Here is a 13,567-nt window from a genome sequence, read left to right as displayed (position 1 = left end):
TCACTTTGTTTTTGTTTTGTAAACATTGCGGTGCACCATCTAAACTTCTCTATTAAAATAAATGTCTTTCTTACTTTGGGAGAACTAGTTGGTGACGTTCACTCAACTATTGTGTTGGAAGCCGTTTAGCTTCACACGATTATAAAGTTAGTTCATCTTGTTCACTTGAAAACAAGACCTTACACCGATTATTCACTCCACGTGCAATCTTGCAACAGATTGCGTTCCTCTCGCGTTCGCTGCGGGTGTGCCAATATCATTACAGAGTGCTTCGAAGAAGGGTCATTGCCCAAAACGTCGCATATTGTACATGTCACGGAAGTGTTTTTGACGACGGTGGAGGGTTTTCTTCGTCACAGAGGTTAAATGTCGAAGGTTTAAGGCGGAGCCATCGCGGAGGGCAGGGGTGGTCGGTGACGTCACCACGCTTCGGATATAAAGGTGGCTGCTGCTGCAAGCTGAGAGCGCATGTCTCTCGCGTGCTTTGTCAGAAGTAGTCGCAATGTCTGGACGCGGTAAAGGCGGTAAGGGGCTCGGCAAGGGAGGCGCAAAACGCCATCGCAAGGTGCTGCGCGACAACATCCAGGGCATCACCAAGCCCGCCATCCGCCGCCTCGCTCGCCGCGGCGGTGTGAAGCGCATCTCGGGCCTCATCTACGAGGAGACCCGCGGCGTCCTGAAGGTCTTCCTTGAGAACGTCATCCGCGACGCCGTCACCTACACGGAGCACGCCAAGCGCAAGACCGTCACCGCCATGGACGTGGTCTACGCCCTCAAGCGCCAGGGCCGCACTCTCTACGGCTTCGGAGGCTGAGCGCCCATCTCTCGCACATTAAGCCAACCCAAAGGCTCTTTTCAGAGCCACCCACCTCTTCGAAACTGCTTGCGCCAGTGTTGCCAAACACTTTCTAAATGGAGCACATGTCCTGGGTTATTGCGCGCCAATTCCTCGTGAGCGTGGTGGACGTTTGCTTGTTGAGTTGGCGAATCTTCATCTGCTTCCACATGAATGAAAGAAATCATGATATTCACGACACGTCACATTTAACAAGGCGTAATTCTTGAACGCATTAATACAGTACCCATTTCTGGTATTTTTGCGTGAATAATTTCCAGCTGCAGCCGATTCCGATATTACGTAGAGCATTTGGCGCCACAATCTTACAGCACACTCGTCCTAATTGACGTAGCGTGCCGGAACGCTAATCTCCACCTGTACAGCACAACAGCGAAGTTATTTTTCTCCACCGAGCGCTTGTATTTATCCAAATTGCGTTCATAAAACGCCCGTGTGCCGTATTAGACGAGTTGTGAAACAATCCTTCGTAAGAAACAAAAAAACCCACACTCAAAACACAATATACTGTATTGGGTTTTCTAGTCATCCTTTTTAAAACAAAATCAATGGCCATGGCTGCAATTCACTAATATACATGTTTGGACATTACATTGTGTTATATTCACAAGTCATTTTTGCAGTAAAAACTATATTAAAGTGAACATCGCGTCCGCGTTTCTCATTGGAGGCTGATGGAGAGGGATGGTACTAAAAGAGCCACTCAGCAGCGCCGCGCACTACGATCCTCTGATTTGCATCTCGCCTCCTATAAAAGGAGCTCAACGCGCGACCGACATCCACATTCGCTTCCCGTCTGTTGTGAACTGACCCGAAGCTGCCTACGACGCGTCGACATGCCCGATCCTCCCGCATCAAAGAACGCTGGGCCGGCTAAGGTTCCTGCTCCCAAGAAGGGCTCCAAGAAGGCTGTGACCAAGGCTACGCGCAAGGATGGCAAGAAGCGACGCCACCGCAGGAAGGAGAGCTACGCCATTTACATCTACAAGGTGATGAAGCAGGTGCACCCCGATACCGGCATCTCGTCCAAGGCAATGAGCATCATGAACTCGTTCGTCAACGACATCTTTGAGCGCATCGCTTCTGAGGCGTCCCGCCTGGCGCACTACAACAAACGCTCCACCATCACCTCTCGGGAGATCCAGACCGCAGTGCGACTGCTGCTCCCCGGCGAGCTGGCCAAGCACGCCGTGTCGGAGGGCACCAAGGCCGTCACCAAGTACACAAGCTCCAAGTGAAGCCTCGACTCCACCATTAATTACAAAGGCTCTTTTCAGAGCCACCCACCTCTCCGAACCTGCTATTACCAGTCCTAGCAGGAGTACAAAACGAAACTTCCAACAAAGTCCCGGTTCACGCGGGGACATTGTTCGCTCATTGAAATGGAGAGATCGATCGCATTTTGACCTGTTTCAACGTGAATAAAAGCGATAACAATATTCATGGCACATCATATTCACCAGCAGGCATTTATTGGACTTGTTTGTCCATTGATTTCATCTGCAGCCCATTCAGATATTACATTGGATATTTGGCGCCAAAACCTTGCAATGCAATATATTTAATTCGTGGTTGTATTTTCGGGCAGGAACTAACATTTTGCACGTGTACATATATGTAAAAGTAAGCGCCTAGCATGGATGACTCGTGCAGTATAATTGATGATCATCATCTCAATGCCAAGAGAATAGATATCTATCCCTGTGATCACCTCTTTCCGACATTTTTACGTATTACTGTTTCCAATGAAGTGCAGTTTCTTCACACTTTATTTAGATCATGCAGAGCACTGTAAAGTCGTTTTCGGAAAGGTGTTTGCTTGAGAAAATAACATCCGTTAAAGACATCGACGGCGCTCAAACGGTACTACTGCATCGTGATACGGCATTCTGAAATGATCCAAACAGTGAACATTTTGTAGATTAAGAAGAGTTGACGACTCGAGATCATTGCACGCTGCCAACCAATCAGCACGCTCCCCGTCTTCGCACGTCACGACTCCGCTGACCAGTGAGCGCGCGCTCTGGGCTACATAAGCCGCCTTCTCCCCGCTTGTGAGAATCTTTGCCCACACCAAGCCATGGCTCGCACCAAGCAGACCGCTCGCAAGTCCACGGGCGGCAAGGCCCCACGCAAGCAACTCGCCACCAAGGCGGCCCGAAAGAGCGCTCCGGCCACGGGCGGCTTCAAGAAGCCTCACCGCTACAGGCCCGGCACCGTCGCTCTGCGCGAGATCCGCCGCTACCAGAAGTCCACCGAGCTGCTCATCCGCAAACTGCCCTTCCAGCGCCTCGTCAGGGAGATCGCGCAGGACTTCAAGACCGACCTGCGCTTCCAGAGCTCCGCTGTCATGGCTCTGCAGGAGGCCAGCGAAGCGTACCTTGTCGCGCTCTTCGAGGACACCAACCTGTGCGCCATCCATGCCAAGCGCGTCACCATCATGCCCAAGGACATTCAGCTCGCCCGCCGCATTCGTGGCGAGCGCGCTTGAACGCCCAGCTCGGCCCTCAAAGCACAACACAAAGGCTCTTTTCAGAGACTCACTGACTTAGCATCAATTCGCGAGTAGCAGATAATAAATCATTAATAGCGAAGCGTGGTCTCGCGTGATCTTGTTGAGCAGTGTGTCGCGTGGGGAGCTGCGTGTGTGTGCGTGCGGCCACCCCGTGCGCGATACAGGTGCGCGATCATAACGCGAGTAATCAGGGGTGAGTGTAGTGCTGCGGCTCGCCTCGGGGGAGCGCTGCGCAGAGCGGCGCGAGAGCGGGTGTCGCGTGGGTTCACTCCGTGTGTGATACAGGTGCGCGATCATAACGTGAGTTGAGTTGGAGTGCGCGGAGCGGCGTGTGTGGGTGCGCGTGTGTACACAGTAGTTCGCCACCTGAGTGAGCGCTGCGTAGAGCGGCGCACGAGTGGGTGTCGCGTGTGTGCAGGTGTGTGCGCTCGTGGTGTGGGGGAAGGGGTCGGTGCGCCCGCAGATCCCCGCTCCGTCTGTCGCCGCCGGGACTCGCGTAGTGTGAGGGCAGCATCGTTCGCCCTCCGACCCCTGACCCCCGTTTAATAGCGCGTGAGCCGTGGAGAGACAACGCAGCGTTTGCAGGTGAACGAGAGCGGGCGGCAAGCTATGCCTCTCACACGTGCTCGCAGAGGGACGGACCAGGGAGGGGAGCCGTCGGGCGATGAGCCCAGCGACGGCAGCAGCTACTCGCAGAGGAGCGAGGGGTCGGCGCACGGCGGGGCCCCTGCCATACGCACGGAGAATGGAGGGACTTCGGGGGCCAGCGACCCCGACAAATTGGTGTCAGAAGTCGTACGAACCCTCACATCTTCACGGGAAGGTAGCGCGTTACTCCACGCAAAGGTAAGGCATGTGTTCACCGGCCAGGGGACCCCTACATGGAAAGCGTTTTCCCGCAATATCTTAGGGGCTAAAGAGCTTAATGGCTGGTCGGACGCACAGGCGTTACGACATCTTACGTTGAACCTGGAGGGGCGGGCAGCCGACTTTGTAGAGGCACTACCCGAAAGCGCGCAAACCCAACTAGAGGAACTAATGCGTAGATTAGATTGGCGTTTCGGCACGCGCAACGCGATACAGGCAAAGACGGCCTTAGAGGCGCGCCGACGCGAACCCGGCGAGGACTTCCGAGACTACTACGCCGAGGACGTGCGATCACTAACCCGGATCGCCCGCCCAGAGTTCGCGAAGGAGGTCATTGACACGCTAGCTGCAGACAAGCTACTCAGGTGCCTAGCTCGCACCGCATGGTGGCAGCCCACAAGGGGTAGCGCAGGCCTCCCCTTCGATACCCTAGTCGAGCAAGCACTGGAGTGTGAGGAGCTCTCCAGCGAACGCGCGCAGCTCCGAGGGTCGGGACAGGAGTGCACCGTGGCGAGCCTCATCCCTGACGAGGAGGAGGATGAGGAGGAGCCCGCCAGCCCCATAAGGAGACGGGCAAGAGAGCCCCAGAGACCCCGCGAGACGACCCCGGGGTGGGTAGCCGGGTTACAGACCGGCATGGGAGATATTGCTGGCCGGGTAGACCGAATGGACGGTAAGGTAACCCAAGTAGGTGAGAGGGTAACCCACGTACGCGAGGAAGCGAATAAAAATGTGAAGACCATCCAGTCTGAGATGGGTGAACTACACTCCACAGTAGGGGGGCTGGCCGGGAAGGTATCCCAATTAGAGTCCGAGTTAGAACAAATGCGTACATTGAGAGGGAGCGGGCAGGGGGCCCACTATGGAGCCGCCACCCCTCCCCGGACGTGTTATGTGTGCGACCGTCGAGGGCATCTCAGGAGGGACTGCCCTCAGCTCGCCCGTGCGAGGCAGATGCATAGGTCAAACACTAAGGCCACCCTAGAGAGGGGACCACCGGGGGGATGAAATCGACGTAGACCCGACCCAAACCAGCTGTAATGATAATGGCGAGCGAGCGATCTCCACACAGATTCCAGCCACGACACCAAGGAACGCGGCGACTCCTGGCGACTGGCTGCGGGAGCTGGTGGCGGGAATCACGGGGGCCACGTCGCTGGTGGAAGGGGAGGTAAACGGAGTGCGTACCCGAATCCTGCTGGACACGGGGGCGGTGGCCTCGCTCGTGAGCGCAGCGCACTGCAGCGCGATCGGGGTCGACGTGCGTCACCTGCAGGCACCGGACCGCGCGCTGCACACGGCGAGCGGAGCCGGAATGGGGCTGCTGGGGAGAGCCACCTTAGAGGTCCGCATAGGCAGCCAGGTGTGCACCCAGGAGTTCTACGTGTCGAGTGCGTTGTGTCACGAGTGTATCGCAGGTACCGACCTCTTAGAACAGCTGGGACTCAACGTGCAACCCCGCCAGCGATGCGCCACCATGGAGAGCAACGGCGAGCGGATACCGTTCCTGGGACGAGAACCAACGCGCCCCCGCTTCGCACCTGTGGCCGCTATCTTGGCGACGGCAGTCACCCTCGGCCCGCTCACCGAGATGCTGGTGCCGGTGGCAACCTCCCCTACCGACCCCGCGCTCCGACCATCAGGAGAGGTAATGCTAACTCCTCACCCGGAGTTGGCAAAACGGTATGGGGTCGTGGGATCCACCACGTTGGTAAACGCAGATGGGGACCGATTGTTTATGTGGATGTTTAACCCCCACAGTACCCCAGCGATACTGCGGCGGCGCACCCCGATACCCACCGTACACCCCCTGCACGCACGCCACTCTAACGACTCGGTGTTCGCACTCTGGGCTGAGGACCCCGGTCGTCCTGAGAGTGACCAGGACCTGGCCTGGCGAGTCGGCCCGACTCCCCGAGCCGAGGTCATTCCCCTGCTCGACGCGTTACATGTACCATGGGCGGATTTACCTAAGGGAGAGGCCGATCGGCTGCGCGAGTTACTGCGGGAGTATGCCGACGTATTCAGTGAACACGACTCGGACGTGGGTCGGACCGATCTTGTTAAGCACCAAATTGACACCGGTGCAGCCCGACCCATCAAACTCCCTGCGTACCGAGTGGGCGCACCCGAACGCGCCCAAATCAAAGAGGCAGTTGGGGACATGCTTCGCGATAACATAATTCAGCCCTCGGCGAGCCCCTGGTCAGCCCCAGTGGTACTAGTGTGGTAAGTACTCAGGAGGCTTGACGACGGGATCGGAGGCACACTTATTTATTAACACAACTTGTATACAATTAACGAGTATACACAGGACCTAAGGGGTAACGTCCCCTTACTCGGCTAACAGGGAGACACGACATCTAAGCCCCGCTAACCTAAGCCCAAGTCCTCCACTAGGGAGCTAAGGGAGGCTACCTGTCCCAGCCCTGGTCAAGCTGGGATCCGGCACCCTGAGTCCCCAGACCTGCTCGTCAGTCTGGGCTCTCGGGGCCACGCCACCGGCTAGCCCTGGTCAGCCCTTACAAGGACAGCGAGCCAGGGAAGCTCCGGGGCCTATTCTAGCTGGTCTTCCGTCTTCGCTGGTTAAAGCTGATACTTCGACCTCGAGCCCTCCGGCTCACCACCTTTTATAGTACTCGGCCCCCCCGGGAGGGGCCCGTGGGGGATGCAGGTGCGGACGTCGGTGCGAGCACCTCCTATGTGTACGGCCCTAACCACGCCCCTTGTGTTTGTTGGCCATCCGCTCCCATACACAATTACACCTCTACATCACCCCCCCTCGTACAGCTCGCAGCCGTCCCCGGCTGCAACAAAACAGAATAAAGGTGCATCCCTCCCCAAAACCGTGTGTGCCTCGCGTAATTTTAACAAGAACAATGACAACCCTAACAACAACAACAACAGGAACAAGGTAGAAGAAGAAAGAGAAAAAAAATAACCCGGCGCACCCTCCCGAATAAATACCCCATTCCGCAAACCCAACATATATACACACTCTCCGGACACCTCCCCCCCACTGTCCGCAAGGGCCCCCCAACGGCCGACCTCACAATAGTCTGCGCGTTTTGGCGCGCGTTCTCGCGGCGGGCCCGTCACAAGGGCCCGTCCCGGCACGCTCAGTGGCGGTTTTTGACGGTCCGGGTGCAAGAGAGTCTGGCGTTGCTGCCGAGTGACCCCCGACCCCTCCGGGAGGGGTTGGCGGGCGTGGACCCGTCACTCCTGTTGCACCTGGAGATGGAACAGTTGATGTCAGGTTAGGCGAGAGCAGCGACGTCGGGGAGTCGGCGGACCCCTCACACGTTTGGCCATGCGTGTGTGTGTGTGAACCACGGGCCGGCGCAATGAACGGTTTCAACCTCGAGGGGTGCACGTACCACCGACGCCTCCCCCATTTGACGCGAACACATTGCGGCCGTAAGACCTGTACGACCTCCACTGGCCCCTGCCACGGCCGTACCAACTTTGACGAGGTTGCCAGTGGCACCTGGGGACAGTGCAACCATGCCCTGTCCCCTGGTTTCCATTTGAACACATGTACCCGCCCCAGCCGAAGCCTCTCGTTCGCCCTCTGGCGGAGTTCAGAATTTTGCACGGCCGCTTCCCGCGCCTCAGTAATTTGCTGATGTTAAATTTAACGTGTTCGGACAAGGTAGACTTCGCCTGAGGCGCCGAGAGCTTCAGCTGGGTCGTCACAGGGGGGTTAGCCTCGCGGCCATACATTAAAAAGAAAGGGGAAAATCCGGTGGCCGCATGGGGAGCCATCCTGTAGGCCTGCAACACACCGGCTATGCGAAGGTCCCAATCTGTCTGGGATTCCGACACCTGCTGGGACAGCATAGACGTGATGGTCCGATGCAGCCGTTCCACCATCCCGTCAGTTTGTGGGTGATACGGGGAGGTCCGAATCTTCTCCGTACCCAAGAGGTCGCACACCTCGCGGAGGAGTTTTCCCGAAAAATTCTTACCCTGGTCAGTAAGCAGCCGTTCCGGAGCACCTTTGTCGAGGACATAGCCCTGGAAAAAGGCCTCCGCGATGGCTGCTGCCGACTGGTTGGCCAGGGGCCAGGCCATAGGCCATCTCGTGAAGTATTCGACCCCTGTCAATAAATACCTATTCCCCCTGGGTGTAGCGGGAAATGGCCCGAGTATGTCTAGAGCAACAAGCTCGTTAACCCGGGAAACCTTTATGGACTGCAGCGGAGGGTTGGACCCCCTAGCTGGTGGCTTCCGCTGCGCGCATTGCGTGCACGACCCCAGGAGATCCCCCACGTCCTTTGCCATGCCCGGCCAGAAGAAATCGAGCTGGAGCGTGGCAAAGGTCTTGTGAACCCCCAAGTGCAGAAGCCGCTCATGAACAGCCCATACCACCTTACCCCTCAATGCTGCAGGCACCACGAGCCGCTGGCGGCGGGTTTTTCCGTCCCAGTGCATTAAAAGACCCTGGAACAACCCCCACGAGTCAACGTTCGCCACCCCCTGCCCAACCCCCCCGGCGCGACGGCGCAGAGCGAGGAGGGAGGTGTCCTCCATTTGGAGGCGTCCCCATTCCGCGACCGACAACCCCAGCAACGAATCCCTCCCTTCTTGCTCGATAGGACCCGAAGCCGAAGGCGCATCGGCGGTGGCCACGAGGACCGAATTTGTGGTGACGTTCGGGGGCCTACAACGCCCCGAACCCAGGAGGCAAGCGCACTCCGAAGTGGGTGGCAACCGCGACAGGGCGTCAGCGTTCGTGTGGCGGACGCCCTTACGATATGTGGTGACAAAGTCGTAGTCTTGGAGAATCTCCAACCATCGAGACAACTGGCCCGATGGTTGTTGAACCCGCAGAGCGTACTGTAGGGCCGCATGATCTGTACGGACGGTGAAACGCCGACCGTACAGATACGGGCGGTACTGCTGAATGAAATAAACAATTGCCAACAATTCCCGACGGGTAACGCAGTACCGTTGTTCCGCTGGAGACAGTACCCGACTACCGTAAGCCACCACATGCTCTACGCCCCCAATGAGCTGGGACAGCACGCCCCCGATGCCCGTGTTACTTGCATCTGTATCGAGCAAGAAGGGTTGTGAGAAATCGGGGTAATTCAACGGCGGAGCCCCCACCAGGGCTTTCCGGAGGGCGCGAAAAGCAGCCTCCTCCTCCGGCCCCCAATGAAACCTGACTCCCTTGGACGTCAAGGCATGCAATGGTTTCGCGATCGTAGCGAAGTCAGCCACAAACCGTCGATAGTACGACGCGAACCCAATGAAACTCCTGACCTCTCCCACCGAGGTGGGAGTCGGCCAGGAGCTGACGCATTCCGTTTTGGCGGGATCAGTGGATATCCCCGAGCGCCCAACAATGTGACCCAAATACCGCACCGATTCGCGGAGCAAATGGCACTTCTGCGGTTTAAATTTTAAATTGGCAGCCCGCATTTTGAGAAAAACAGCACGCAGCCTCTGGAGGTGTTCCTCGAAGGATTTGCTAAAGACGATGACATCGTCCAAGTAAATTAAACACGAATCCCATTGCAAGCCTGCCAAGACCAGTTCCATTAACCGCTGAAAAGTTGCCGGCGCAGAGTGTAAGCCCATCGGCAAGCGGTTAAATTGGAAGAGACCTTGCGGTGTACGAAAAGCAGTCTTAGGTTTTGAATCGTCATCCAGAGGAAGCTGCCAGAATCCAGATAATAAATCGAGGGTGGAAAAGAATCGCGCCCCCGCCAAGGCATCGAGCGACTCATCCATTCGAGGAAGCGGGTATGCATCTGCCACAGAAATTTTGTTCAATCGCCGAAAGTCGACACAAAACCGCAGTGAGCCGTCGTGTTTTTTCACCAAAACGATCGGCGCGCCCCACGGGCTGTTGGAAGGGGAAATGATATCGGCGGCTAGCATGTCATCAACAGCCGATTTGACATGATCCTTTTCGGCGGGACTCAACCGAAAGGGATTTTGGCGGATTGGCGCGCTGTCACCCGTGTCAATATGGTGTCGCAGCAATTTAGTACAACCAATATCAAATTTGTGTTGACTAAAAACGTCAGCAAATTCGTTCAGGAGAACTCGCAGCTGCGCACGCTGCGAGTCGGACAGGTCCACTGATCCCGCGCAAAGCGCATCCAGCCATCCGTCATCACAGTCCGAATGCGGTCGCGACGGAGGATCGGTGGTTACCTGACCCACGAGTGGTTCCTCATAGGGTACCGGCGTTGCGTGTGCAAGCACGGTCCCTTGAGGAACCACGGCCGTTCGCGATCCTACATTAAGGACTGCAATGAAGGGGTCCCCATCCCCTTTCACCATGGTCTGAGCCGCTATCAAATCGGGTCCATTTACCCCGGCTCGAGATGGTCCCAACAAGACCCCCCGATCAGCAACCCCTTCAGCAAACGGCCGACGCAACCTAAGAGGGACGAGCATCTGAGCCCCCGGGGGTACGCGCACAGTTTTTGTCACGAGCGCCTGCACGGTGGCAAACACCCGACGCTCCGTGGTGGGGGAAGACAAAAATGTAACACGTCGGCCCGATGGGAGCTCGATGCACCCCTGGTCAATCAAGATACGGATGGGTATTTTGGCCAAGAAATCCGTCCCCAACAGGCACGGAACCGCGAGTGAGGAGGAAACCAAAACAGGCCCGGATAATTTAATGTCCCCAATGCAAATTTTGGCGCGGATTTGCCCAATAATGCCCAGCGAGCCCCCGTTAGCAGCATAGCATGGCACTTCAACAGGGAGCAAGGGACGACTTTGAACGGGAAGGATGTTATAAATCAAATCAGATATAATGGTCGCCGATGCCCCTGTGTCAATTAAAATCCGCACCTCTACCCCATCAATATGACCGACCACAACCGATGATCCCGCCGACGCAGCAACGACACGATGGGCGAGCTCCGACCACTGACCCGGTTGGAGCGCTCGCCGCATTTCAGAACAATTGCGCGCAATGGGCGGCGATTTTCGAGCCCTGTTCAGTTGAGCGCGTGAGTGTGTGTCGGATGTGTGCATGGGCCAAACGTGTGAGGTGCCACGACTCGCCGTATTTCTCTGCTGGAGCTTGGGTGGAGACGGCGTGGCGTCCTGACGAGGTGTCGCCCCGCGCTGACGGGGAGCCCGGCATCCTGACGCAACGTGGCCTTGCAGGCCACAGTTGTAGCAGCGTGTGAGCGCCCCAGATGGCCGGGCTGCTCCTGGCGGCTCGGTCCATTCCGAGCCTGTGGTGCCGCCGATCTCCATTCCCCCCGCCGCTCCACCCCGCAGACCTCCTCTGATGGGAGGGCGGTGGCCGCCATGGCATGGCCGGCCACCCCCTTGGCAGCCTTGCGACGCAGGGACCGCAAGCCCCCGTGGATGTGGCGCGCGACCAGCAGGGACGACATCTCTCCGTCGTCTTGAGCCAAGACGGCGATGTCCAGCTCATCGGCGAGTAGCAGCAGCTTTTCAGCCACCATGGCGTCCACTCCCTCCTCGTCCATCCGCGGAAAAGCTGCCTTTGCTAGGGCCAGGAGAGCCGTCCGGAAAGCCAGGGGCGATTCGTTGGTGCCCCGATGCCGATCGTGGAACAGCTGCCTGCAGTCCGAAGGCGGCCCATAGACGGCTGACAGCAGCTGCAGCGCCAGGTGCAGCGTGGCGCGCTTTTCCTTAGGCGCCGAGGTGAGGGTAGCCAGGGCGTCGTCGTCCAGCATCGCCGGCAGCGCGCATAGTGCCTCGGCGTCCGTCCAGTTCGCCATCTCTTGATGAGCGATGAACCGCCTTTTGAAGCCGCCCCAATCTCCATCCGCTCCCACGAATTCCTTGAGAGGCGGCAGTCGCTGTTGTAAGGCGACGTCCGTGGCTGCGGATCTCGCTCCCTCGTTCCCAGCCGACGTTACAGTGTGGGCGGGCTGTGAGCATGGCATCGCCGGTCGCTCTGTTGTTGACGCGCTGGCCGGCGTTGATGATGTCACGGCTCATGCTTGGCCCTCAGCAGTCACCTGACGCAGGCCGGCCCCGCCCTCTGCTCGCACTGTAGTGATGGCAGGAAATTTAACCGCGAGCCGCGTCGGGGTGGCGGGAAATGCCGGCGTGCGTCGGCTGCTGTCGTCTTCCCGCGCAGCCCCTCCAGCTCCCAGCCGCGTGATCTCCTCCAACACGGCGGCCGCGGCGTAGAGCAGCTCCGCCAGGCGGGAGTGAGCCAGCCGAAGTCCCTCGGCCGACGCATCCTCCACCTCCTGTCGTAGCGGCGCGGGTGTACTCGGCCCCGGCTGCTCCGATCCGACCTCGGCCATCTCTGGTGGTGATTCGGCCACGGTGTCCTCCCTCTCCGACTCCCTGGTACGTGTCATCCCTCGTGTGTCCATCTTTGGACGTTTTACTTCTGACACCAGTTGTGGTAAGTACTCAGGAGGCTTGACGACGGGATCGGAGGCACACTTATTTATTAACACAACTTGTATACAGTTAACGAGTATACACAGGACCTAAGGGGTAACGTCCCCTTACTCGGCTAACAGGGAGACACGACATCTAAGCCCCGCTAACCTAAGCCCAAGTCCTCCACTAGGGAGCTAAGGGAGGCTACCTGTCCCAGCCCTGGTCAAGCTGAGATCCGGCACCCTGAGTCCCCAGACCTGCTCGTCAGTCTGGGCTCTCGGGGCCACGCCACCGGCTAGCCCTGGTCAGCCCTTACAAGGACAGCGAGCCAGGGAAGCTCCGGGGCCTATTCTAGCTGGTCTTCCGTCTTCGCTGGTTAAAGCTGATACTTCGACCTCGAGCCCTCTGGCTCACCACCTTTTATAGTACTCGGCCCCCCCGGGAGGGGCCCGTGGGGGATGCAGGTGCGGACGTCGGTGCGAGCACCTCCTATGTGTACGGCCCTAACCACGCCCCTTGTGTTTGTTGGCCATCCGCTCCCATACACAATTACACCTCTACACTAGTAACGAAAAAGGATGGGTCAACCCGGTTCTGCGTCGATTACCGTAAACTAAATGCAGTCACGCTCGGCGATGCCTTCCCCATACCCCGCATCGACGACACCTTCGACAGCCTCGCCAGAGCGCGATATTTTTCGACCCTCGATCTCGCGTCCGGGTACTGGCAGGTGGAGATGGCGGAGGATCGGCCGAAAACCGCATTCACCACCCCGATGGGGCTATTCGAGTTTCGAGTACTCCCGTTCGGACTCACCAATGCGCCCGCGACGTTCCAGCGGCTGATGGAGTTGGTGATGCGGGGCTTGCAATGGGAACAGTGCCTGATTTACTTGGACGATGTGATAGTGTTCAGTAGATCTTTGTCTGAGCATTGGTCCAGGCTTCGAGAGGTGTTCCAGCGACTGCGAGCGGCTCATC

The 13,567-nt window shown here is 57.8% G+C and overlaps 3 protein-coding genes across 3 annotated transcripts; all 3 read left to right on the top strand.

Moving 5' to 3' along the window:
* The first annotated feature begins 478 nt into the window (after positions 1–478).
* Positions 479–1,125, top strand: LOC144948477 (histone H4). Its single transcript, XM_078877979.1, has one exon. The coding sequence runs from the start codon at positions 503–505 to the stop codon at positions 812–814; it is 312 nt and encodes a 103-aa protein (XP_078734105.1). The 5' UTR covers positions 479–502; the 3' UTR covers positions 815–1,125.
* Positions 1,126–1,692: 567 nt separating this feature from the next.
* LOC144947867 (histone H2B type 3-B-like) lies at positions 1,693–2,094 on the top strand. Its single transcript, XM_078877235.1, has one exon. The coding sequence runs from the start codon at positions 1,693–1,695 to the stop codon at positions 2,092–2,094; it is 402 nt and encodes a 133-aa protein (XP_078733361.1).
* An 842-nt stretch (positions 2,095–2,936) lies between these two features.
* LOC144947862 (histone H3-like) lies at positions 2,937–3,347 on the top strand. Its single transcript, XM_078877226.1, has one exon. It carries the CDS (start codon positions 2,937–2,939, stop codon positions 3,345–3,347), a length of 411 nt encoding a protein of 136 aa, XP_078733352.1.
* Positions 3,348–13,567: the final 10,220 nt, after the last annotated feature.

This window comes from Lampetra fluviatilis, chromosome 3 (assembly GCF_964198595.1).
Source record: "Lampetra fluviatilis chromosome 3, kcLamFluv1.1, whole genome shotgun sequence".
Classification (NCBI taxonomy): domain Eukaryota; kingdom Metazoa; phylum Chordata; class Hyperoartia; order Petromyzontiformes; family Petromyzontidae; genus Lampetra; species Lampetra fluviatilis.
Note: the sequence above shows the minus strand (reverse complement) of the source record. Positions and strands in the feature narration are given on the sequence as shown.